General features: G+C 43.7%; 2 protein-coding genes across 6 annotated transcripts in view; both read right to left on the bottom strand.

Moving 5' to 3' along the window:
• tle5 (TLE family member 5, transcriptional modulator) overlaps nucleotides 1–9,792 on the bottom strand; it is a 35,402-nt gene extending 25,610 nt beyond the window's left edge. For 2 of the 4 annotated variants that reach the window (XM_031864360.1, XM_031864361.1), the window contains exon 1: nucleotides 8,880–9,791. In XM_031864360.1, the coding sequence (XP_031720220.1) occupies nucleotides 8,880–8,906 (27 nt within the window). In that variant the 5' untranslated portion in view covers nucleotides 8,907–9,791. Of the gene's footprint in view, nucleotides 1–8,879 lie in introns of all 4 variants that reach the window. The other 2 variants (XM_031864359.1, XM_031864362.1) reach the window with 2 other exon arrangements.
• Nucleotides 9,793–10,334: 542 nt separating this feature from the next.
• LOC116392666 (guanine nucleotide-binding protein G(q) subunit alpha) overlaps nucleotides 10,335–23,381 on the bottom strand; it is a 27,007-nt gene continuing 13,960 nt past the window's right edge. The window contains exons 3-7 of one of the 2 annotated variants that reach the window (XM_031864358.1): nucleotides 22,712–22,866; nucleotides 22,055–22,183; nucleotides 18,773–18,902; nucleotides 16,292–16,445; nucleotides 10,335–15,697 (exon numbers count right to left, since the gene is read on the bottom strand). In XM_031864358.1, coding sequence (XP_031720218.1) covers nucleotides 15,507–15,697; nucleotides 16,292–16,445; nucleotides 18,773–18,902; nucleotides 22,055–22,183; nucleotides 22,712–22,866 — 759 coding nt within the window. In that variant the 3' untranslated portion in view covers nucleotides 10,335–15,506. Of the gene's footprint in view, nucleotides 15,698–16,291; nucleotides 16,446–18,772; nucleotides 18,903–21,350; nucleotides 21,480–22,054; nucleotides 22,184–22,711; nucleotides 22,867–23,381 lie in introns of both variants that reach the window. The other variant, XM_031864357.1, reaches the window with a different exon arrangement.

Genomic DNA, 23,381 nt, shown 5'->3' with positions numbered 1-23,381 from the left:
CGTTGAGGGCTTAAAGCATTTTGCTAATACACCAGTACCAAACAAGATCACATCCTCCGTCTAAGAATAGCTGCAACCAAACAATTCCATCTAAATATCCCAGATTAGTGTTTGGACTGAAGCGTATGTGTCCAGTGATCTGAGAGAGGGACAGGGCTAACTGGCCCGCGTCCAAACTCTGTCTGGGCCAAGTGCGCCTTGCTATGTTAGCTGCTCAGAGTGTGTGTGTGTGTGTGTGTGTGTGTGTGTGTGTGTGTGTGTGTGTATATCAGAAGAGGCTGAGGAATAGGATTGTGTCTTCAGCCGCTCTGGACAGGGGCTTTAGAGCGCAGGGAGAGCCTAATCCTGTTTGGGCCAGGAATTTGATTTTGATTATTATCTCTCACGAATCAAGCCAAGGCTTACCCCCATTTCTGCAGCGTTATCCCAACAACACACACACACACACACAAACACACACCCACACACACCTCCCCCTTTCAGCCCAACAGATTTGACCTTGTTAAGACGCTTTAAAGGGGATTATTCTACTTTTATCACTTCGAGTGAAGTGCCCTTGCAAACATAGGCTTGGCATGGCTCGCCCCCCCCCCCCCCCTCCACATGCCACAGAACTGTCTTCTTTACCCCCCTGTGCAAGGCCAGCCAAGCGCGCAGTACCCACACACACACACATACAAACGTGACACTTAAGGCACACTGCCCTGCAAACACAGATGCAAGAAAATGTAGTAAACTTTACCCACAAACACACACACACACACACACACACACACACACACACACACGTATGTACACAAACACAGCAGAGACAAGGTGGGGGCGCTCATACTGTAACACAACACACACACACACACACACACACACACACACACGAAAAATAGTGCAGAGATTGCAAAGCCAAGGGAAATGGGCAATTTGTCAAGAGTGGGGAAAGTGGTGAGGCCGACAGGGCTGTGGGTTTGGAGACCATGGCTGAGATTAAAGCCAGCCTCGCAGAAGGGGGGCTTTAAGATTACACCCAGTACACTTGTGCAGATGATTGATGCCTGCTTGTAAAAACCAAGGTTATTACTTACAACAGCCGGGAAGGAGGGAAGACATGGACGGAGGAAAGGAAGATTAGTCGCAAAGTTCGCAACAAATAAGTGGACAATGAAAACAGAAGGCTGGAGTGCCGGCATGCGGCCGACACCAGGGAACTTGTGTTTCACTAAAGTTCCAGTTTAAATTGAAGTAGTTATAGTGTGCTCACTGGACAGCGCCTTTACCTCCACACCTTTCCTACATTGGAAGGTGGACGAGTGGGCCGACACTTTGTTGTAACTTTCCGAAACTGACAACCTAACTGATAAGTCCGCTTCACGCAGTTTGCCAGGAGTGAAGAAAGTAAAGATTTTAACTTCTCACTCGTACTTTTTATTTAAATTTTGGTCACTTTTAATAAGCACAAACGGATGCAACACTATGAATTCCTACACGAACAGAAAGCCCCAAAGTGTGTGCAGTTATCCCCATATTTGAATGATTATCGCGTCTCTCTCTCTATGACAGCAGGCTTTTTTTCAGTGTGGCCGTTTGAAAGTATATAGACCTAAAGACTAAACTTTTGCAACAACATAATGGCATTTTATCCAGCAAGCCACTGCATTGGCCAAATAAATGTATTCTGGTAGAATCATTTTTTTAAATGAACGGTGTAATTTGACCATTTCTCTCTCAAACACTCTTTACAAAAGGATTAATGGTGACTTTCAGTTGTAAAATGTCTTGTATCGTTTACCGCTGTGCGGTATTCGATAATTCTTCTAACTAATCAGTCTATTGCTACATCTGGACGTCCTGGACACGTTTTGTGTTCTTACTGCTACCTGTGGCAACACGCCCAATCGTGTTTTCTTTTTTTAACCTTCTTCTATCTCCAGTGTGAATTCCCCCGTGAGACTAAGAAAACGTCATTAGCCTGAGTGGACCAGTTAACAGGGTGTCCCGTTGCAAATAGCAAGCGTGTCTAATAAGGACGGGACGGCCTGCACTCAGGACTAGCAGGACACCGACCACACAGCACGGTGCTGACAATACCTGCCAACATGTACCCTGAATACAACACCATAGAAACCAGTGCTGTCTCATAGTGGACGTCTGTCCCCCCCCCTCCTGAACGAGGGATGTTTTCTTTGCCTTGCTGTGAATCCTCCCGGTGTCTGACTGAGACCTCGGTGGAACTGAGGCGGCATGTTGTTTCAGTCGGGGCCGTACTGCTCTTAGGCACACAAACAGAGCAGCTAATTCTCTTGTCGGAACTGGTGCAGTGCCTGGCGTTTTTTGGCAGGTCTAGGGGGGCCCCTGGCCGAGGAGGGCCACGGCACCCCCCGTGCCGCTTTGTTCCAGCCCATCGTACCGTTCTGCTCTGAGGAAGGGCTGCCCCACCCACCACCACCTCCCTCCCTCCTTCCCACACACTCCTCGTAGGGAGCCGCTGCTGAATACTGATGCAGCCGCTTCACTCCCACTCCCACTCCCACACACACACACACACACACACACGATGAGCTCTTGACTGCGTGTGTGTGAGCATGTACGTAGACACACGCGCAAACTCATTACCATTCTACTTTTTTCTCTTCACGCACAACATCCTTCAGTGACACACACACACGCACATCCATAAATGCCACAGAAACATTTACATCAATAGCTCCTACAGACTTGAGCTAAACCAAAAACATGGTTCAACTCAGTTCTGTTGACATCCGATTGTATTTATATTTCCCTTTCTTTCGGTTTGCTGCGGTACTTTGTGTAAGGCAAAGCGGCCCAGGCAGACAAAGTGGTAGAGATATAACTTGCAAATCTTATTTTGATCAATGTTAAAGGGGAAGCCGTGGGTTCTCATTACAAGGCATCATTCATTTTGACAAGGTTCTTGGTTATTTCACATAGTATGTTTTGTCTCATGACGCCAATAAACCACACACTAAGCGGTCTTGTATTCCCTTGGCCTTGCCTGCGCCTTATGAAAATGCCACAGCTGGTTTATGTGGTCTTTTAATCTGTAGAGGAAATGTACTTCCAGTCCATATACATTATTTTTCAGCTATTTCTGTCCAACACAACAAATAACCCCGAGGTGAAAGTTGTGTAACTGATTGGCCCAGCAGGGACTGCATCCTTCATAGAGCGGTGACATGTTTTCTGTCGTCTTGATTCAGTATTTCCTCCAAGAGGCCGCTCTGGTGCACGCCGTGTACTCCAAGGGGATGGTGCAAAAATTGTGCGCGCGTGTTTTGTTTTAGCCATAGTCACACTAATGTGAACACACCTAAAGCTGTGTAATATACAATATCTACATCCAAATGAATACGTTTACGGTTTTAAAACGAAAGCGATCTCCGTCCACGCGGCCGTTTCAGCCTCGTTGTCGGAATGATTTCCTAGCACGTCTGAAAATGAACATCACATGACTGATCACGTACACTGGGCATGCGGGTGCCGGTGTAAACAGGAAGTAGACTGGTTGCTTAATTACAGAAAATATTATAGTACTCTTAAATAATAAAAGGTTGGGCTTAATACTTAAGATCATCCTCTATATATTCAAACGGACAAATATAGTGAAAAAAAAACAACTTAATTACAAGGCTGCAGTCTTGCTCTACCTCTCTCTTACACACACACACACACACACACACACACAAAGTTACATTAAAAGTTAGTACTAGATTATGGGTCAATACATTTGGTGAACACAAGGTCTCCGGTTCAGCGCCGGTCCACACTACGAACAACCCCGGAGTTTACAAACGTAGCCAGCATTGGTTGCGTTTTCAAACTTTGTTTTAGGAGCTCGAAACTCATGAGTAGTGTGGCTGCTGGGAAACGTAGTAGTGTGGCTGTGGCCTCGGAGTGAATATGATCCACTTCTCATGTGGCCTAAGCATGACCAACAAAATGCACATGAAGTACCAGAGTTTCCATTCGCTTTCTGCGGTGTCAAAGTCAGCCCACCTTAATCAGCAAGACGCAGGAACTCAGCTTGGGTTCTGCTTGCAGACTTTGGCAAGTACTGCTATAACCCATCACATCTGTCTTTTAATCTTTAACTGAAAAATGCTTCCACAAAATACATTTTAAAAAACACATTACGAGCTGTTGACTGTGACATGTTTTTATAGGGTTTGACCATATGCAACAAAGCTTTGCAGTTTGCCTCAGTAATTTACACTCTAGTCCTCTTGCCAGTGTTATTAGCACAAACATAATCATGACAGCGATGAAGCTAGAGAGGCTGTAATATTGGCCCATTAACACCGTAGCTCCTTGCCCCTCCATGTTTCTTTTACATCTTCACGAGGAACATTTCTTACTATTGTTGTCGGGTTTATCTCAACATTAATATAGGACGTCTCAACAGAGATATTGCTGGCTAACATCGAACTATCGCACTGTAATTGTAGTTTAAAGAAACATCTCGAAAATACATTTTTAAGAAAAATCCCTGAGGCTCGACCGGGGGGGGGGGGGTCAATTTAGGCCATGCTTGCAATGCAGTAGTGTAATCCCTGCTGGGGATTACCTGTAACAACAGTCTCATGTATGGAGTCACACAGGTTGAAAGCACATATACCTGCAGCACCCTGTGTTTAAGGGGTTAAGATGATAACCGCTAACCACTTCCCCGGTTAGAGTCCAGCTGGGGGGCCTTTGCTGACTCTCTCTCTCTCTCTCTCTCTCTCTCTCTCCCCCCCCCACTGGCGCCATCAAAAAGCCTAAAAAAAAAAACTATTTAGAAAGAAATTGTTCATACAAGGGTGCACAGGTCTTCTGGATGAGGGGGGTAATAAGTGTGTGTGTGAATGTGTATTCAAATGTAACTTCTCTGCTTACTTGAGTCCAAGTCAGTATGTGTGTGTGTTCCAGAAGAGGAGGGCTGCACCGGTCTACACCCCTCTCTTACAACCAACCCCAAAGCATTTTGACAATCATCCACTGTGGCCCTTCACAAAAATCAACATCACCTGTGACCCATGGCCTCGACTGGACCACTCAACAGCAGGGCCTCCTGCAGGGGGGGGCTCTGCGGGGCTCTGTTTGTCATGCTAATCAGCTGGCCTAACCTCAACGACCCAGACATCTGCTGGCCTGCGTGTGTCAAGCCCCACATTCAATTTGTTCCTCCGATACAAAAAGCAGATAAGACCCTTGAGGGCTGGGAAGAATGTCCGTGTGTGTGTGTGTGTGTGTGTGTGTCCTTGCTGTTGATGAGTGAAAGGGAAAAATCCTTTTATTTCTATGCATGTACAAGAGCGATAATTACCAGCAGAGAAGGGAGCTAAAGTGTATGTTCGTGTGTTCGATGCTGTGCTCATTCTTTCTTCTGTGTGTGTGCGTGCTTCAATGTCTAATACCCCCCACTGACAAACACACAGACAGCCAGGCTTGTTGCTCACACACACACACGCGTTTGTGAGTGCGTGTGTGTGTGCGCAGCGGGGCGACAGAGAAGGGGTGGGGGGAGTTTGTTTAATGGGCGAGACAGGGGACCATGGGGATTAAGCTGCCCCCAGCTGGAGGCTTTAGAGGAAAGGCTGGGGGCTGTCCTGTTAATTCAAGTGGGCTTAATAATGCCTGTGCACCCTCTGCCCCTGACCCTCCCACCACTACATCAGATCTGGGAGGAAACGCATGATAAAGGGAGACAAGCGGGAGGAGGAGGAGGGAGTGTGTCTGCGTGTACAACCTGTGGCCATCTCTACAGTGGAGTAACGGGCTCCGGGGACTCCAGAGATTTTTGCCTCCATATTACTTGCTCTACTCTCCGGCTTTTGGCACCAGAGTCTTTCTGTTGCTCCACTTTCACGCCACAGCCAGCTTTGTTGGAGCTGCATTAGGATTAATCAACACCCAAACAATATGGCAAATGCTATCAACTGGGTCAGGCACTGTGCCGCTATCAAATGAGGCTTTTTCCTATTAAACCAATGAACTGTGCCCGTAACCGGTGACAGTGGATTAAAATGCACCCATTGACTTAAAAGGCACACGAATCCTTCTTAAAAACACGGCCTTCTTTGTGTCTAAACGGGACGAATATCTGACATAAACGTAAAACTGAAATTCATCGCTTATCGTTTTTGCTTTCCAATATTAAAAAATAAATCCTGGCAAACCTATAAAATAAGTGAGCACTTCCACGAGGCATGACTATTAAGCTGGAGCACACAATATGTACCCAATACAACAAACAAAATGTCAGCCCGAGGAAGATGGTGGTGAACCCGGAATCTCTGGAAAGAAAGCCGCTACAATGCAAATGGAGAAAAATGACGTGACCCGGTGTTTAGACAGAAACATCTTCCTCTTATTCCACATGAATCAGATAAAAGCCTTAAGGCATTTCACATAGTTTATAGAAACTAAATACGGCAAATTGCCTTAAGTGGCCAGGGAAAGGCAACATCTTCTGTGATTCACACAGGAAACGTCGTAACATTATTTTAGTGCAATGTGACCTCACATCACCACTACGGCTTCCTCTGCTGCTTCAAATTAGACGCATCACACATGAGCGGATATATATATAGAACTTTAACACTAATGTTACTACAGAGAGAACAAAGGAAAATAGAGGAAAAGCAGATTCTGTGCTGACTGAGTCCGTTTGAGAGATCCATCATCTGTTATTATGAGGCAGTGCCGTTATTCTCTCATCCTCCAGCTCCTTATCTGTGACACTCGTATCTATACGAGTGTCACACATTCTTCCCATCCTCGGCCCCCTGTGACAGCAGCAGCAGCTGAGAAGGAAGAGGAATTGAAGACGGGTGTGTGTGGTGGGGTGGTTTAATACACAGGTGTATATGTGGAGGGTTGGAAATGGCTTGTTGTAGCAGGTTGAGACTAAAGCAGCTGCAGAACGAGTGAGCAGACATCCTAAATTCCCCAAAACCCCATTTTTAATCCTGTGTGTTAGGTCTTAATACTCCAATCAAGCAGCATAAGGGCACTCAATTGGATTAGAAAAATAACCTCCTATCAGACAGGCAAGGCAGGAGTGGCCCAGCTTTTCTCACCTCGGACTCAGTTCTCACCCCATCAGGTGACTGCTCCACCACCTCACCCAGAGGAAGGAGGTGAAACATGGGCTCTAAAGTGGAATCTCACTCCGGTAATTCCCTGAAATTAAAGTATGCGGCTTCATCTCTGCCACTTATTGCTCATTTACTTAGGCGTGTCAACTAGCCAGCTTTCTTGTAAGAAAGCATTGTATGAATAATAAACAACAATAACAACATTTATCCACAGCTGGTTAAGACTAAACTTCCCTTTTCGCCACTAAAAATAATTTCTTCTTCTGCAAAGCATTACCAAACCTTCCAATTGAATTTCGCCCCATTTTTTCCCACCTGCTTTCCCACAATTCGTTGAACTTTGCGTCACACCGCACGCAGCCAGTGTGTAGAATACATTTCAAATACTGTGACATGGACTAAGACACAACCAACAAAAAAAAATCTATTCTTACTGTTCAAAGTATGTAACCGGCTGCCAACAAGAAATGGTCACTGTGGTGAGCCGTGGTAAGATTAAATTTAATATAGTGACAGATATTTTTGTTGAGAACACAGCCCAAACTGTAGTTTTTTTTAGATCATCAGTTTCAGAACCCTTAGGTTGAGCTCGGTAGGACGTAGAGCGTATACAGGATTTCACTCATCTGACAAGCCAGGCCAGAGGTTTCCCAAATCCTCACATTCTGCACCCGAGTCTGGGAACACACATCCTGGATGGCATCAGAGGCAGTGCCACAATCGGGCTGCCTGCCACCCACCCACACACCCACACACCCACACACACACACAGACCGCCAAAGGGCAAAGCCATTCAAGTCACAAAAGACATTCAGGTTCTAGCTTCGGCAAACAACCCTTCCGCTTCGAGCAGTAAAAAGTACCAGTGGCGGTGACAAGACGTTGCCTGGGAGAAGCAGAGGGCACAGTCTTCTTCTCGCTGTTGTGTTAACCTGAGCCGGACCGACGCAAATACCTTTTTGTTATGATTTTGCCCTTGCGAGGAAGGGAAAAGGTGAAATGGCAGCCAAGACCAGGAGGTGGAAATACAGGTTATATCATCATATTTCTGTTTCAGAGAAGTTTCTTGTTGCACCAAAAGAAGCCAATTGAGTTTGACCAGAAAACATCATTACTAACAGTGACACCAGTGTGCCGGTCACTTAACATAAATGTTTGACCAATGGGCTGAGGCCTCATCACTGATACATATACATGCCCTGGACTTAGTTTCTGTTACCATGGAAACTTGAGATTTAGGGGAATTGAGGAGATGTCATAGAAACACCGACCTGCACATAATAGTGTACAGTGTTTTTTTTTGAGTGGTTCAGTAACCATATGACAGTGACAACATAATTTATATATCTTTGTTATAAAATATATATCTGGCATATTTTAGAGACTGCAGCCCATTGAAAATGCACTGACACGAGGGTGTGAAAATCACACATAGCTGTGAAATATGACAGCATTCATTAGAGTTGTTTGATTTTGGAGGACATACCATCATCTGGAGAAAAAAAAAGTTTAACAGTTTAAATCATAAATACAAAAAGGGGGGGGGGTTCTCCCATCGTGTGTCTGTAATCCCACAACCACACATCTTCTGCAGAACTTACCAGAACTAAACACTGCAGTTATAAAATAACAGTTTCTTCTAAAACCTCTAATTAAATTACGACATGGTCCTAAACAAACAAGCATGCATAATTCCCCTACCTAGCTAACCTGCCTTTAAATCAGTTGGTGGGTTACCTAAATTCTGGAGGAAAAATAAAATAAAATGTCAAAATAAAAACCACTTACTGAGTGTCTTGATTGTGGAAACATCATGTCAATTCCTTGTTTGTTGCTTTCCTTCCTTAACACGATCAACTGAGTGCCCCGTGTTTATATGTTTCCTTTGTCCAAAGCTAGCCCAGCCGTGCACAGTCCAGCGTTAGCAGGACGACTAGCTAACGGTAGCTAGCGACCGAATATAAGTGATGCACTTTGAGGTAAAGGAGTCGGTGTCTTGTCTGGGTGATGGTAGACCTCGTACCTGTGTCCAGACCCCCGTATTTACTGCGTCTGTTGAACAGGAATCCACCACAACCAGTGCTGGTTCCTCGCTTGGCTAAAGCTAATGGCTAATTCTTCCAAAGCTGTCAGTCAAAATGATCCATCGCAGTTGCAAGAAGCCTTTCCGCCTCAACGCACGAGCGGCGGCAGCGATGCGCGAGCTCAACGCATATAAATTAAAAAAAAACAAAAAAAACGTTACGCACACACGGTGGTGTTTGGATTTAGCGGAGGGGGGGGGGGGGGTAATGGTTTCCTCCGTCGCTTTGTGGTGGTGGTGCTCCTTAATGAAAGCTTTCAGGTCGCTTGCTTCACACAGCCGCGATTACGCAGATGAAAAAAAAGTAGGTGGAAAAAAAAAACGGTCTAATTCTCAGAAATAACAAAATGTCTGCGGGTTCGTTGTAAGTTGAAAGCTCGTTCCGTCCAACGGCTACACATAAGTCGCGAGTGAAAAAGAAAGACGCTCAGACGGTTAAATAAACTTCAAATATAAGCTGTTCGGGCTTCAGTTTAAACTCTGAACGTTTATCGGAGGGAGTCGCGGAAGAAACAGCGGGTTTGTCAGCGGTGGTGAAGCTAGAAAGTCAGTCCGTTCTCCCGGAGCTTGGAGGCGTAGAAGCTGAACGCCCCACACAGAAACACAGCGGATAGATCAGCGGTGACGCAAAGATCTACACGCCACAGATCTAACCTCGTCGGCCGGCTGATGTCTGGGCAACTAGCGCCCCGCGTGGACAGGTCGCCACACAGCAGCCTCCACGGTCACTGGAGGCTGTTGTGTGTTTATCACGGATGTCTGAAGAAGTTTGTATCATTGTACTATGAATGAATAATTAATAAATGTTTTCATCGTATATGGCTGTAAATATTGCATTATTTTAAGTTTGCAGGATTAATCAACATCTATATTTGAGTCATATCCTTAAACTCTGTAAAATGTTTTATTTTTAAAAATCCACTATATCTTTACACAGCAAATAGTTGTTTGCTGCTAATCCTGTATTCATTTATTTTTTTGGTTAATGAAGTTGCTTCAAAATATTTTCCAATAACTAATAATTTATTCTCTCTACTCCTGGAACTTGAGTATTGTTTTCTGTCAGTGATGAAAACTTGATCACATTAATATACAAGCAGGTAGAGTTCACTGTCAGTCACAACATTAGCCGCTACATGGATCCAAACCAAGAAGTTGTGCACATTTCAGTCCATTTAATACAAATTAAACATGTACAGTTTATATTACAGCTGTCAATTAACCATTGTTCAAAGCATGCTGTAGTTTGTCAGATGTTTTCCCCCTTTGCAGATGTTAAATACTACATTTAAAAGGAGCCACCGACTTTAATGCCACAAAAAAGGTATAAAAACTAACTTGTGGAGATCCGACTATGAACATCACGTTTTTTGTGTTGTTTTTTTTGGTCAAAGTTAGTGATTGTTGCATGATAATTGTCTTAATTTTAACTTTGTACTGAAGAGAATGGAAAACAGCTTAGTGGAAGGTACGGGAAGTTATGTAAAGTACACAACTTGTAGTATTTGACATAATTTGTATGGTTCTTCACTTGCAATATGTTAAAAAAAAAAAAAAAACTTAAAAACTCACTCCAAAGGAAATGTACAAGGATGCAATAAGAGAGTATAGGAACATATTTTATTCCAATTTAAAACATTTAAAGGAGAAGGCTATGAAAATCATTTTCATGTTTGAATGAGGTTCAGGCAACAGTGGTTGAAATGAAACATACAAAAGAGAAATATGGCTAAAATACTGTAAATCAATAACTATTAGGACCCTTTTCATGAGGGTGTTGCATGAATACAGTATCTCACCCACCCGCTCCCCAACCTGACAAACATGCAATTAAAATGACATTTATCTTTAAAAACAGCAGTTCATCAATAATCTTAAATATAGAATAAAATTGTCCTTTTTTTTTTTTTTTTTAGTTAATTAATCACATACTTAAGTGTTTATTTCTTTTAAAAACTGGACCATGAAATTCACAGGCCCTCTGATTTTTCACAACATTGGCACTTTGTTAAGAGTCTGGCTTTACAAAGAAAGGGGATTGGCACACTCATTGTACATCATTTACATTTGGTATACTTTAAAAAAAAAAAGAAAAAAAAAAAAAAAAAAATACATTACTTTCAATTGTACACCACTACACAAAGTTTATTTTAACTCTTTTAAAAAAAGTCTGTCATCTTAAGTGGTCCTAAATACACGTGTTAAGGTGTGTCAACCTTACAAAAGAAACCAAATAAAAGATGCAAAGAGAGCTTTTAATATCACCGTATGTCCATCCCTCTAATCAGAATAGATCTCAAGCATAAGCAATAGCCATTAAAAGTGCACACACACACACACACACACACACACACACACACGCACACACACCTCAAAGAGTACCAACGAGCGCGCTTGAACAGACATGTAAGTTGCATGAATGCAGGCCCATCGCAGTGGTGCAGTTTCAGTGCCTTCGACCCAAAGAGAGAACACACAGTCCAATCAAGTAAGAGGGAAAAGAAGAAGAGAGCGGAGAATGGCGGACATGTAAACACACAGCATATTCACTCACTCACTCAATTATAACCACCAAAATATTATAATGGACATTTCAGTACCTTCACTTGGCAAGTGTTTCAATAAATACGTTAATACTGAGGCTTAACACACAAGCTTCATTAGGAGGGGAAGAAGAGTGGATTGATAAAAAGGTTTTACCACAGAGCTCTGGGTCAGGTTATGACAAATTATTAATTTTTCATAGCTTTTTTCTGTGGCCGATTGATTTCGTTTGGCACAGTGTTTTGTACTGGATTGTCGTACAAACCCTCTCCACAATGCATTCTACGCAAAACAAAGCAAAGACGGTACAAATCAATGGAAACGGAAACGACCTCAGCTCTGCTGGTGGCTCTCATTACTGGTGGTGGAACCAACCATGTGACCTTTTTCCTGTGTTGGTCCTGCGGCTGTGAGGGGCTAACCGGACAAGGCATGAAGTGCACAAATAGTCAGCGTGTGAAATCTGATACAAAGTTTTTAAAAGAGTACAACCTCATGCCAAGACACCGGTCCCTGTAGTGGTCACCTTCATTTTGTTAAGCATCCTCATAGCGGTCCATTCGAGTCCAATGTCTCATCTACAACACAAAGTGTAAAAAAATTTTTTTTTAAAAAAAGGGACCCCACAGTTCGGGGGAATGGAGTGTGCTTCCTGAAAGCCAAGCTGAGGGTTTTAAAAACACACACAGACATCACCGTGTTATCCCAGCAGTAAAGCAGAACACAAAACTTCATTTCCAAGCTCAGTTACAGTTTGACAGCTAGTTTATTCATCCGCATATCAAAATACACAAGCTCTTTATTTCAAACTGAAAAGTGTGCTGAATTGTGACTTCTGTTAGCGAGTGTGTGAGACAAAGCGTCGCCCTATAAACGGGACAAACTGGTCAAGAAAAAAAAGGCCTTTAAATGTTTACTGAAGCACCAAAGATTAACCCACGACCAACACAACGAGATCTCCGCAGGAATAAGTTGACTCGCCAAAGTCGGAGCGTCGCAACATCTCCGATGTTGTCTCAACTCGTGGAAAATGATGGCACTTAGCATAAATATACACATGTCCCTTCTTCATTAAGTGTCTCAGGATGCACACAGTCTCACGATAATGGCTTCATCATCAACACAATGTACACGTTTATACTAAAGATGTGACGATTACTCACACTGGGTACATGTGAATACAACCAAGGCAAAGTAATACAAAGGGTGGGGGAATTCCCCCTAAAATTTAGCAGATCATACTGCTTTTCTACATTTGTAAACCTTTTTGGCAAACTTTTTAAGATACACAGAGGGAGTACGGCCGGATCTTTGATGTTTAATCTGACCCTTCCAGCTCTTTCAAATGTGCACAAAAAGGTCAAAATGTCCCGAGAACTTCCCCTTCTTCTCACTCCAAACACAGCCAAATGCCAAAGTCAAACATGGAAACACTACCAATGAGAAGAGAGAAGCCAAATATGCATAACCACATAGTGGAAAATATGATAAAGCCAAGAAGATCAGCATATATAATTCATGACAGTAAGAGGACGGTTAGTTTAGCGATAGCCAGGACACTAAAGATGTGCTATTGCACCTTGGGAAACCCCGCTTCTTCTGACATTAGCCAGTCTCCTCCTCCAAAGGCAAAAAGATGTTGAACAAAGAGCCAAACAGCCACCATGTCATGTAGGCATCTGTGGACCGCTGCATTCCTCCCTCACTGAACCTGCGGCCATCACCCTCAACAGGAAGTCACCACACTCGTTCATTCATTGCTCCCCCCCCTCCCTCGTGAATTAATTGCACCTTTTGCTCTATGCCGTTCATAGAGTCGTGTCCTTTCTACCAAAGCTGCTAGTAGCCCTTGTGATGAAAACGTTATGAAAACTTACCTGAATTACATTGTGAAGACAGAAAATAGCCACCTATCAACATTCAGCTTAATGGAATATTCAAACAACCACCAGGCAAGAGACACGATATGGGATTGGTACCAATATCCAACACATATCCTTCAAAATTACAAAAAAATAAAATTAAAAATGCAAGCATCCTTGAACGGTAAATATTCAACCACTACGTTTTTTTTTTGTCTGATTTCATTTTCCTATTTGCATAAAGCACAAACCCCATTGTCAAACATTTTAAAACAGAATTTGCGACAACTAAATACATGAAGTATCATTAGAAAGATAGAACACTTGTCCGTAAAATTGTTTTGATATTTTCACAGCAGTATAAAATCTCCTCCCGTCTCCTCAGTTGGAAAAACGTTTGAGCTGAAACTAGGGAGGAAGTCTCATTTACTGTATCAACAATACTCCGATCCGTTTGATAAATTAGAAAAACAAAAAAAAGTATTTACTGTCTCGCTATGCATTACAGTTTATCAAATGTTGGCCCAATAATATGGCAAAACAAAGTGGATTACAGAGAGAAGCCATATGGATGATCAAGACCAACTAACTCGCAGCGCAAAACCTTTATCTACAAACCGACTATTGCACTGTACTGATCGGGCATCGTCATTCGCACGTCGTGCACAGGAAGATTATTCTCACCATCAAAGGGAACAGAGAAAATAAAACACAGTACTAATTAATACGCGTGTGATTCAGACACAGTCAACACGGGAAGAAAAAAAAAATGCCACACGAAGTGAGTTGTTATGCCATCAACATCTGAAGGATCCACTTAATCACTGAAGCGCTTCATTTTTTGGCAATACCTGTTTCCAAATACATGTTAGTATCTGAACACTGAAGGGATGAACAGGATACTGGCTAGCTAATTATATTTACAGAAACAAAAAGTAGGTGGTTTTAAATTTGGCAATGTGATACAAAATGACGAGTGTTGATAAACAGAATGTAAATAATCGGTAGTGTCGTCTCTCAATTCTTAGTCTCGCCGTCTGTGTTAACGCTTGTAAAAAGGAGCATTGCATTCCTTTGAGTAGTCATCTTCAATTCAATTGCAATTGGAGATCAAAAGCAGTAATAATATAACCGAGAAGTTAACATAGCAGAAAATATTTAAAGTCGACGGAGAGCATGTAGTCGTCTCCGTCTAGCCCTCACTCGGTGTGAGCAGCATGAAAACATTATTTACATTCAACAGAGCTGCTGCGCTCTGATTCGGGGCAAAGAAAAAAATCAAATACACAAATCAATACCCAGGGGAACCAAGTACCTCACTGCAACCCCAGCACGGCTTGATAATGTATTCCTATCATCATAATTAGTTACTCCTTTAGCAGAGGAACAGAGTCCTGGTTCTGCAGCCTGGCCTCGTGCCCTCCTGCTGTAGTGTGTAGCATGCATGGGTTAAATAAGAAGAAGGGGAGAGAGCCCTTTGTCTTTCGAAGCCTCGTCTACCCACCTCCAACACACAAGCACTGGTGATAATGTAGTGTAAAGAAAGAAAACATGTGAGCAGGGCCCAGACCAACAAGAGAGGAGAGGGGGGGGTGGGACAAATGTAGGGAGCGTTATATTTGTGTTTGTACAAGAGGAGCAATTATCAGAACCACAAAGAAGATTACCAGTCTTCGAAAATAAATGGGCAAACCAACAACAAAGGAGCTCAGTGGACAGTGGGGACAGATCATGGATTAGGTTGGTCTGGTAGAGAACTCTTTGAGCAGCAGTGTGTTTCATGCAATTGTGTGTGCTTCTAGAAGTGGACTCTGCATTGTGTGTGTGTGTGTGTGTGTGTGTGTGTGTGTGTGTGTGTGTGTGTGGGGCTGCAGGTCTTGCTCTCTCTCTCTCTCTCTCCCTCTCCCTCTCTTTCCGTTTCTCTTTTCACACCAGGTTGTACTCTTTGAGGTTGAGCTGCAGGATGGTGTCTTTGACGGCGGCAAAGACGAAGCGGATGTTCTCCGTGTCGGTGGCGCATGTGAAATGGGAGTAGATGATCTTGTCACTGTCTGGGTTCAAGTCCACAAACATCTTCAAGATGAACTCCCGACCTGCTTGGGCGTCCCTCTGGGGGCCTGGAAGAAGAACAGACCGTTATATATTTAGCCGTTATTGAGCATCACATTAGCATAATTCAACCTTTATTGTTTTTTTTGTGTCATTTATCCGTATTATTTAAAATATCAGCATCCCAACAATTAAACAGAACACAAAAACATTGAACTAGCCTGTTCAGTCATACATCAGTTTGCGTTGTAGTACAGCATCATGACCATGGGGTGTCACTCTACAATCAAAAATATAAGTGAAAGGTTCCTGCCTATGTGTGCAAATAATGACATGGACACTTTTGGGATACAGACACTTCCACTGTTAAGATAAGAAGCAGCCAGTTAGATAATGGTACAGGGCGTGTGTGTTTTTAATGGTACGGGGCCTTTACAAACTGCTAAAAGTACACTGAAAATAAAAATACAGCTTGAGCTCGACTTCTCCCCTGTATGGATAATTCATTAAGTTAATCCTTGAATATACGTCACTGCTGAGGCTAACATGGCATGGTCCTACACTAAACAGCCACGCAGGGATAGGCAGACTATATAACATGTATGTTGTCGTTAAGATGTCGAGTTCAGGGATAAAAAAAAAAAAAAAAAAGGTAAAATTACCATCAAACTCTGGGAAGTAGTCAACCAGGTGAGAATACATGATCTTCTCCTCCAGCAGGTCCTTCTTGTTGAGGAAGAGGATGACGGAGGAGTTTTGGAACCACGGATACGTGATGATGGTCCTGAACAGAGCTTTACTCTCCTCCATCCGATTCTAACGAGGCAGAAGGAGAAAGCAGGAAAACGAGGGCGAGGTTAGGATGCATCAACGATACGAGCCTTCTCAAATTCGCTACTTAAATTGTATCAATTCTGGCCTAATGCACAGACGCTACGGTTAATATCAATTTCACATGGTACACATCGGACTTTAAGGATTATCTCTAAAGGTTTTTGGGTTAACATTCAGTTAGCAGCCCCAACAATGAACAGACCTTTGTGCGTCTCTGAAACGCTGCCAAAGCAGCGCTGAAAGGTGCCAGACTTCAATAATGCGAATGTCTGAATGTGAGAAAGGTTTTTTTAGCTTTATCTATCTCTACTTTGTTTGCCGTTTACCTTTATCTACATTTGATGAAACTTTGAAGCTGAACAGCGCCAATAGCAATGACCAATGGAACCGAAACTTTGTCACTGGACTTCTGCCATAACAAGACTTCATTTAAAAATAAAAACACTACCAGCGACAATAAAAATGAAGCCAAATGAAACTAACGTTTAGTTTGTCTTCAAAGACAAATACATGAAGAAACACTTCACAGGAAACATTTAAGTGTATATATTTTTTTACTTTCACTTATTATGATTGCTAACATTAGTAGCACAGTTTAGCTGTTAGCGACGCAAATACCCTCAAAAAAAGACATTGTTGGGTTTGTGTTTGTACTAAAAATCCTTGGCTTATTAATCGTGATGGACTGTAGCTGGATGACATCAGTTGTAATGTAGCATAGACAGAGAATACAGGATATAGCAGTAATGGATGAGATGCAGCCAGGGAACACTCAGGATTGTCAAAACAACCCAAAAAATGGCTCAAGACTTTCCCAGTTATGTTAAGTCATCCAGGCACGTTCCAAACAGAAGACTCACTCCTCCAAAGAAAACTGTCCAGCAAACACAGAAAGCGGAGCAAGTGGAGTTGGGAACCTACTCACGTAAACTACTAAAAGCTTAGAGACGCTGTCAAACATGACTCGTCTTCCTCTTCCTGAGCTAAACTCACTCCCCTTCAGTTTAGTCTTGGCGAGACATAACGGGATCCGGGCCAGACTCGACCCGATGAAATCAAAGATGTTTGAAAACAATGTTGTCAGGCTCCGGCTGGTCTGAAGGGTCAAAGTCTCGGTGTCGAGCCCGTCAACACGACAGGATAATCTCTGCAGACCGTGATGCCCTAATGCTGCCCGGCCTCGTCTCGGCCGTCAACCATTTAGAAACGGAGCTCAGTAACTAAATCTAAATTGTCCAGCGGGGCCTACCACCTGCGGCCATACGACATATTACAAGCAGGAAGAAGCAAATAAATGGCAACCTGCAGAAATGTCCTTGTGCGTACACAATAAAGGCTCCACACATGAGCAGGCCCGGTGGAGATAAAGTACAGTATGTGTGCATTAACTAACTCATGCCAGAGTGGACAAACATTGACACGGTCGACCATGAAGCTGCTGTGACGTGCCGCACATGTAGCGAGTCAAGCTGGCAGCTGGGCCTGGATTATGAAACCCATTCGTCATGTGAGCGGAGGACGGTTTCACGAAACAGGATTCAGGGTCATCGAGGTGACGTCAGGGTTAACTCTGGGTTTTCAGTTCCACGACGGAGGTTCACTTCTTACCGGGTTAGATTATCTCCAACATAAACTGCTCCGGAGTGATATCATAGATCTGTTAAACATTCACACAGTAGGCGATTTCTTGTTCAGACTGTTATTTTCAGCCGGAATTACGAGTTTAACTTCTACGTATTTGTCCGATCTCATAGTTTTCTCTTTATTTGTAAAAAGCGCCGCTCTGCTGGCAGCAGACTTGTCCATGTTTGTGATCGGTCAAATGCTGCAAACAACGCCCCTCTTACGTGAACACAGCCAGATTGGAATAACCTGGGTTGAATTTACCGAGTTGATAACCAGCTTCGTGGGGCCGCTTAGCGGGACCGTGGTTGTTAGGGTCGGTGAAGCCAGATAACGTAAAGATACCATGGGTATGTTGAGCTGGCTCTGTGAAACAGGCCTCTGGTCAGAGAAAGGGTTTGTTGTCAGGAGAGGAGCAGAGGGTCACATGAGCTTTATTCGGGATAATTCTATCTGGACAGTCAAAGAGGACAGAGCCTACGACATTTACGAACTACATATCCGTGGAGTATACTGAGAGAGAGACCAAGCTGTGAACATAGGAAGTTGATATGGTGAACACATGTTGGCATGTTTACACATCCAGCAGACACAGAGCAACAGTGTCTGCTCCCATTCAGTGAGAAAATGTTGTGCATGCACTCAACCGTTCAGAGATCACAACTATTTCTGCGTCGCCGTCTCACCTCGTTGTCCGACTCCACCAGGACTTGGTCGTACTCGCTGAGCGCCACCAGAAACATGATGGAGGTGACGTTCTCAAAGCAGTGGATCCACTTCCTCCTCTCTGACCTCTGACCCCCCACGTCCACCATCCTGAACAGAACAGATGAGATGGAGGGCCGCCAAACGGGGGGGGGGAAGAATCGCATAAAAGAGAAGAAATGAGAATTAGAATTAAATCTATCACATTAGCTCAAAGATTGAACTTTTGTTGAACCCTAAAGCCACCAGCCAAAAGAGCGGAGTCACTTCAAGACAGGGTTATGATATTCAATTAGAAAATGTATCAGTGCAAAGAGGCATTCGTTTTGTATAGTGTGTCCTAAATATTTAATTTCCACTAAGCTTTGCATCTAGTGGTGGCCAATCCATACATTTCAAAAGGCAGTGTGGTCTCACTATTGCTTCTACGTTAACACATAACTTATATATAACAAGCCGAGCGTAGCTCAAGCCAAACACCCCTTTTGCACCGATAACATAAACAGAAGAAACGTGAACAGAGAATCTGCAGCGTGAATCACGGAGAGGACAGAGCAAACCTTCTCTACGCCGAACCAAAATAACTACAAGGAAGTGTGTGTGTGTGTGTGTGTGTGTAAACAATGCAACCCCTCTCTCCTTTCTCTCCAATGTAGATGCAGGAGAGTCCATGCAGCAGAAACATTTTCTCGTTTAGAAGTGCAAGAGATGGAGGTCGGAGGAGGGTTGTTCAAAGAAAAAAAGATGAGGAAAAGATGGAATATTAGAGAATAGGGAAATCAAGAAGAATGAGAGAAATTGAATCATATGCTTGATATATAGATTTGGAGGTAGGAGATGTGGACGGATTCTTGAATAGGCTGGATTTAACGTCCATGTTTTTTAGATGAGTTTTGAGCAAATGGAATTGAATTCAATGTGGACTGAAAAGATAATGCTGTAGATAAGAATGGAAGGAGGCGCAGACAGGGTGGAAGGGAGATTGTTTGATCCGTCGATATACTAACTAAACTGCTGCTGAAATTGCAAACTCAGACAATGAACTGAACTGTGATTGTACTCATCAGTTGAGTCGGTTCAAGTCTTCGCCCCAGAGAATTTCACCCCGATATCATTCAAAAGACAGTGGAGCGTTGATCACACATCACAAAAGGTGAAGTCAGTGAGTCTGCCAGAAGGAGGGCGGCCATTGATAAATGTCCTCCAGAAGAGCCAGCACAAAATAAAACCTCTTCACATAAGACAACCTCCTCTTTTTTTTTTTCCTCTAGCAAGGATGAGTGACCTACTTAGTACGCTGAGCTCTCCTGGGCTGAATAGGCCAAGTGAAATTACATTTTCTGTGTCTTCAAGAGCCAATTAACAGAGAAGGAAGCAAGTCTAATGGAGATGTGTGTCTGAAAGGCTTCCTTGTTGCGGCTACGGCCCCGCAGACTGTGAGCAGAGGCAGAACAACGCCACATGTGCTTGTTACTATACACAAGCCTGAGGAACTTCTCATCCGGCATCAAGTATCCTCCATGTTAAATTACATGAATATGACAACTCGTTCTCATAAATCCCTAAACTAAGAAGCTTCAAAAAGTGGGCTCTTCTTCCAATAAGACCTGACATCTCGCATTCATTCCCCCTTCATATTTGTATTCCCGGTCACTTAACACAAGACTGATGTCATTGAGAGCATGTGGTGATTCACCACCAGCAGCACAGCCGAGCGGAGCCTATCGGCTGGCTGCAGCAGCAGCAGGGAGGCTGGGAACCTCTTCAGCACAACCTCAATGCAAGCAGAGTTATTTCTAGCCTTGCCAAGCGTAGGAGGGGGCTGACATGATGGCTTCCTATCGATTTGCACTCTTCTGTAATCGCTCTTGTTCACCGAGTCCAACTCCATCTTCTCATCTTCTCTCCCTTTCTTTTTGTGTGTGCAAGAGACGGAGGAAGGCAAGCTGCTCTACGTATTGGTGGCGGGTCCTAAGACGGTCTCTGTGCCAAGTCCTGGAGGCTGTGTGTCTGGACTACACAGAACTACTATTATGTAAAAATGCCTGTCTCCATGAGCCGTTCCGTTTCTAAACATGCAAACTTCATAGAGTACAGCTGGAGGATTGTCATGAAGCATCCGTACATAATTATTTACACAACTTTATCGTATAAATACACAATCATCTCGGCTTGTTTTTTTTTACTGTGACAAATTAGAGACTGCAGTTAATGTGTTAATACGTAGAAGTATGTTTATTTTCATTATAAGCTATTCTGCTAATGAATGTTTGGTCTAAAAATGTCCACCACAATTTCCCAAATTTCATTTAACTGCTTGTTTTAACCTACTACAGACATTCAGTACCCCCGCACAGCCGGAACGGAACGACCAGATGTTTCCGCCAATGCGATGATTTGACTGCGAGATTTCTGAATACAATGAACAGTATGGACTGGGGACATTTATTCAGACAAAATGAGGACATAAAAGATTGTTGTGGGTGACGTATAAACATGTTGACAGAACACTAGGGGGCGGTACAGGAGTTAGTCAAAGTAGTAGTGTTCTTCTTCTACCTGAAAATGATGCTTTGCAAGTCGAAAGGGTATTCTATGATCCCAGTGGTTGGGATTCGAACCCTAAGCACGTCCTGTTGGGTTGGTAGATAGGACGGTTCAGCAATACGATCCAGATCACTTAGATAGCTAGAGACAGGAAGGACAACAAAAGACAGACAGAGGGGGGGAAAGTGAAGCATAACAGCAGATATAGCACACACCCCCCTCCAAAAAGCAAGTGGATCAGTCCAGATGTAACTGCAAGAAAGCCATTCCCAAGAGTTATGAAGGGATTAGGGGACGTTTTTGTACCTCTACCCGCAAATTGTCTCTTAGAATTGCAGCTTCATCCTTGATGGCAGCTCCCAAAGACAAAACATTCCTCCATTTTCCTCATCTGCTCCCCCTCAAAGTGCTGACTGTGAAGGTTTAAGGAAGCAGGGACTTTTAACTTGACTCCAAAAAGATGATTTAGCGCAAAAGAGAAGCTAACTTTGAAATGAAAATGAATGCCTTTTTAGCGAGACTTGAACGGAGGGTTGGGGCCTGTTCTTGAGGCCGGTCTTTGGGAGCGTACCATCAGGGATGTGTTAAAGTGCTGAGCCCTGTGCAGCACAGGGTAGGCGGGACACAGCGGCATCGGCGGTTTTCAACTGGCTGACCAACTGTGTGGAGCAGCTAGCCAACCAGTGACGTCATCGGGCAGCACTCAACACCAGTACCTGAAGATAATACTCTCCAGGTCAAACGGGTACTCAATGATACCGGTGGTAGGCACTCGAACCCGCAGCACATCCTGCTGAGTGGGCATGAACCCCGCTGACGCTATTCGCTCTAAATCATTAAGGTAACTGTGGAAAGGGAGGGAACATGTGATGAAGATGCAAACCAACCATCTCCACAGTACGAGACCTCATGCACATGTGCAAAGAGCAGACACAAAAACACATACAACAGAAAAACAATATTCAAACAAATGCATATTGCATGAGCCAGTAGTAGCTCTAAAAACTAGGTATACACAAGTAGAAGCTTTCATTTTTTCCCCCAATCCTCAACTTTTTAAGGAGCCATGTTAGTCTGAAATGGATTAATGTAGGTTGGAATTAGCTCGGATATTATTAGGAGTCGTTTATAAATCTGCCAACATTTCCTCTTCCATGACTCTCCCCATGTGCCTCCTCTCTCTTCCCTTCCTCGGGTCGAGTGCATGACACCAGTTAGGAAACTGAAAAAGGGTCTATTAACATCTGGCAACTTTTTTGATGCATCTGTGATTTCATCCCTCATGTCTATACGTTGGAAACCGTTATTAACCAACTACATCACATTAAGTAAATAATCATTCATTCTATCAGATTCAAAGGTCGTAGACGTACTATTTGGTTGAGTCGGAGAGCTGGTACTCTCTCCTGCGATCATAGGCCTCCTGGATGCCAGGGTCAGCCCACAGCATCTTTATCGCACTGGTGTACGGCTGCTCGAATGATGAAATCTTCTCCACGTCCACCTCACGCACCACCTGGGCATTGTTCTGAGAGAACAAGAAACAAAGCACACTTTAAACAACATGTCAATTTATTTTATGTAAGATTCATGAGTGAAATTCACAAGTGATTGCCTCCCAATCTCAAAGTGTCAGGTGCTTTCTTAGCCAATTATTGACTAAAACATCCCGGGGAGTCAAATGTCTTTCTATATTGGCCACATTTACGTCCTCTACAGTGCTATATTCCTCGAAGTAAACATTATAGATACACAGGAGAGGCGGGAGCTAAGCAAACCCAGCTAGGACCTACTCAGCCTACTCCTCGCTGATGTCTGAGCGCAGAAAAATAAGATGGGAGGAAATAAGCCTTCAGGCTCACCCAGTAACAGAGACCTGGCTGCATTGTTGCTTCCCAGATCGGGCTGCACTTGACCTGTGGACCTCAGCACAGAGCGCAGGTCTCTGCCACATCGATGGGCAGGGGGGGGGGGGGGGGGGGGGGGGGGGGGGGGAGTGTTAGAGTTAGGGTATCTGGAACAGCCAGCGGGGCAAATGGGGCT

This window comes from Anarrhichthys ocellatus, unplaced genomic scaffold, assembly GCF_004355925.1.
Source record: "Anarrhichthys ocellatus isolate YVR2014 unplaced genomic scaffold, GSC_Weel_1.0 scaffold30, whole genome shotgun sequence".
Lineage (NCBI taxonomy): Eukaryota > Metazoa > Chordata > Actinopteri > Perciformes > Anarhichadidae > Anarrhichthys > Anarrhichthys ocellatus.
The sequence above is the reverse complement of the archived record's forward strand: the minus strand, read 5'-3'. Positions and strand labels throughout refer to the sequence as shown.